The 3,748-nt window shown below is 59.1% G+C and overlaps 1 protein-coding gene across 2 annotated transcripts in view; it reads right to left on the bottom strand.

The window, feature by feature from the left end:
- Positions 1-1,505: 1,505 nt before the first annotated feature.
- LOC140481863 (hyccin 2-like) overlaps positions 1,506-3,748 on the bottom strand; it is a 96,903-nt gene continuing 94,660 nt past the window's right edge. For both annotated transcript variants that reach the window (XM_072578438.1, XM_072578439.1), the window contains one exon: positions 1,506-2,099. In XM_072578438.1, the coding sequence (XP_072434539.1) occupies positions 1,567-2,099 (533 nt within the window). In that variant the 3' untranslated portion in view covers positions 1,506-1,566. The remainder of the gene's footprint in view (positions 2,100-3,748) is intronic.

The following is a 3,748-nucleotide window of genomic DNA, read 5'->3' on the forward strand; positions in this document are numbered from 1 at the left end:
AAACCTATAACACACAAGACAAGCAGACAGCTGAGCAAACAGTGAGGGCTTTTCCCCCCCCAAAGGGGAAAGGGATTTGCACAGAGTGAATCAGACATCACTCTGATATACATCTCCTGCTCTGACAGTACCCTGATGGATAAGCCATGCTCCTTGATTTGCTCCAATTGCTTCATAAACACTCACAGTGTTTCTCCAGAGAGGCTCGCTGAGTTTCAATGCTCTTTTAGAGACGCTCCCTACGTTTCCAGTGCTTCTTTAGAAATGCTCCCTGCTCAGTTTATCAGTGCTTCCCTTTCGGGACGCTCCCTGCTGTGGTGCGCAGCGCTCTTTGAGAGACACTACCTGCTCCGTTTATCAGTGCCCCTTGAGAGACGCTCCCTGCTTGTGGCAATATTATCTTTCTTTGGTGAGGACGGGGTGGGGGAAAGAAAAGGGGGGGGGGGGAGGGGAGGTACTTTTCCTACTTTCACGAATGCATTCTGTAGCTGTGGGCGGAAGAACGTTTGAAGGCAGCAAAATATATGTTCTGAAGAAAGGAGGTTAGGTTGGGGCTGGGGGCGAGGAGGTAGTCAGGGTCAGGCTGGAAGGGGACACAAACTACTAGAGAACAGGGAAGGAGATAAATCAGGGTCAGGCAAGTGTGGGACCAAGGTAGGGAGTGGGGGGATCAGGGCTCGACTGGGAATGTCAAAGGATCGCCTGCAGAAGAGAGATCTGATCGAACCAGATCAGTTCCAACCAAACCTCCTCGGTCAGGAAGGACTATTATCAGAAAAGAGATTGCACATAACCCGGGGGTGGGGGGGAAGGGGGGGATGGGGGGGAAAGAGGAGGTGGGGAGGGAGACACACACAAGTCTGCGCTGCCTGCTGAGACACAGGCTCCCTTTTTATTGCTCTCCCAGCACAACATAATTCCTTTTTGCCTCTCAAATAGTTGTCGAGCCGGAATTAAAGAGGGCTGAGATTAGAGAGGGGGTTTGTTTAAGTGGGGGTGGGGAGGTGGGGGGTGGGGATGGGGGAAGAATGGAGTTCATAAAGGGTGGTGGGGTTGGTGCGAGGCGTATACCCAAAGGGCAGAGGAAGGGGAGCTAGGGAAGGAGAGAAGGGAGGAGGGAAGGAGGGAAGGGAGAAAGAGAGGGAAGGGAAGGGAGAAAGAGAGGGAAGGGAGGGAGGGAAGGAAGGGGGAATGGAGGGAGGGAGGGGGAATGGAGGGAGGGAGGGGGAATGGAGGGAGGGAGGGGGAATGGAGGGAGGGAGGGAAGGAGGGAGGGAAGGAAGAAGGGAAGGAGGGAGGGAAGGAGGGAGGGAGGGAGGGAGGGAGGGAGGGGGGAATGGAGGGAGGGAGGGAGGGGGGAATGGAGGGAGGGAGGGAGGGAGGGAGGGAAGGAAGAAGGGAAGGAGGGAGGGAAGGAGGGAAGGAGGGAAGGAGGGAGGGAGGGGGGAATGGAGGGAGGGAGGGAGGGAGGGAGGGAGGGAGGGAGGGAGGGAGGGAGGGGGGAATGGAGGGGGGAATGGAGGGAGGGAGGGAAGGAGGGAAGGAAGGAGGCAGGTCAGTAGCCTCCTACACCTGGGAAATGAGCTGCATGTTGAAGCTGGGTGACCGGGACTGTTTGGTGAGGGGAGCCCCTGGGGAGAGCAGCTCTTTGGTGTCGGCAGGCCGGCCCAGCCTCTCCTCCTGGAGGCTGATGGTGGAGAAGCGGTTGGAGTGACCGTGAACCAGGTTGGAGCTGCCGTCCAGCACCTGGCTGCCGTTCGCCCGCTCGAAGGACCTGGCGGAGGAGGTGCTGGCGGTCCGCACTAACCCAGCGGCGGCGGCCGGCGGCAGGTGTCTCTTGGCCGGGCTGAGCTCCAGGGTGTCGGCGGGGGAGCGGGTTGGGTACAGCTTCCTGCTGCTGGGTTCCCGGCCACACTCGGCAGCTCCCTCAGCCCTCGGGGGGGGTGGTGGCAGCAGCAGCGCCGAGTCCCGAACACCTTTCTTCAGGCTGCTGCTCTTGGAGCCGCTGGGCTGGCTGATACTGGAGGCCCCCGAGGAGAATCCCTCATCGGCGTCGGTCGTGTGCAGGGGCTCCTCTCCCCCCGGGGCACCGGCTCGATCTGAGAAACACAAGACACAGGCTTCAGGCTCCGCTCACTCTCACCAGGAACCAGCGTCCCAGACACTCCAACCAACACGGGAACTCTCTCTCTCTCTGTCTGTCTGAGAGAGACACCACAGATCCACCCCCCACACCCCTAAACACCACAGAGACACCCCCCACCCCCCTAAACACCACAGAGCAACCCCCCACCCCCCTAAACACCACAGAGCAACCCCCCACCCCCCTAAACACCACAGAGCAACCCCCCACCCCCCTAAACACCACAGAGACACCCCCTAAACACCACAGAGCCACCCCCCACACCCCCTAAACACCACAGAGACACCCCCCACACCCCTAAACACCACAGAGCCACCCCCCACACCCCCTAAACACCACAGAGCAACCCCCCACCCCCCTAAACACCACAGAGCAACCCCCCACCCCCCTAAACACCACAGAGACACCCCCTAAACACCACAGAGACACCCCCCACACCCCTAAACACCACAGAGCAACCCCCCACACCCCTAAACACCACAGAGACACCCCCCACACCCCTAAACACCACAGAGACACCCCCCACACCCCCTAAACACCACAGAGCAACCCCCACACCCCTAAACACCACAGAGACACCCCCCACACCCCTAAACACCACAGAGCAACCCCCCACCCCCCCCTAAACACCACAGAGACACCCCCCACCCCCCCCCTAAACACCACAGAGACACCCCCCACACCCCTAAACACCACAGAGACACCCCCTAAACACCACAGAGACACCCCCCACACCCCCTAAACACCACAGAGACACCCCCCACACCCCCTAAACACCACGGAGACACCCCCTAAACACCACAGAGACACCCCCGACACCCCCTAAACGCCACAGAGACACCCCCTAAACACCACAGAGACACCCCCCACACCCCCTAAACACCACAGAGACACCCCCCACCCCCCCTAAACATCGCAGAGACACCCCCCATACACACACAACACAGCGTCCCCCCCTACACACACACACACTCACCAGAGCCCTACACACACACACACACCAGAGCCCTACACACACACACACACCAGAGCCCTACACACACACACACACCAGAGCCCTACACACACACACACCAGAGCCCTACACACACACACCAGAGCCCTACACACACACACACCAGAGCCCTATACACACACACACACACACACCAGAGCCCTACACACACACACACACACACACACCAGAGCCCTACACACACACACACACACACCAGAGCCCTATACACACACGAGCCCTACACACACACACACACCAGAGCCCTACACACACACACACACACACACACCAGAGCCCTACACACACACACACACACCAGAGCCCTACACACACACACACACCAGAGCCCTACACACACACACACACACCAGAGCCCTACACACACACACACCAGAGCCCTACACACACACACACACACCAGAGCCCTACACACACACACACACCAGAGCCCTACACACACACACACACACCAGAGCCCTACACACACACACACACACACCAGAGCCCCACACACACACCAGAGCCCTACACACACACACACCAGAGCCCTACACACACACACACCAGAGCCCTACACACACACACACCAGAGCCCTACACACACACAC

The sequence above is a fragment of the Chiloscyllium punctatum genome, chromosome 10, assembly GCF_047496795.1.
Source record: "Chiloscyllium punctatum isolate Juve2018m chromosome 10, sChiPun1.3, whole genome shotgun sequence".
In the NCBI taxonomy this organism is placed as follows: domain Eukaryota; kingdom Metazoa; phylum Chordata; class Chondrichthyes; order Orectolobiformes; family Hemiscylliidae; genus Chiloscyllium; species Chiloscyllium punctatum.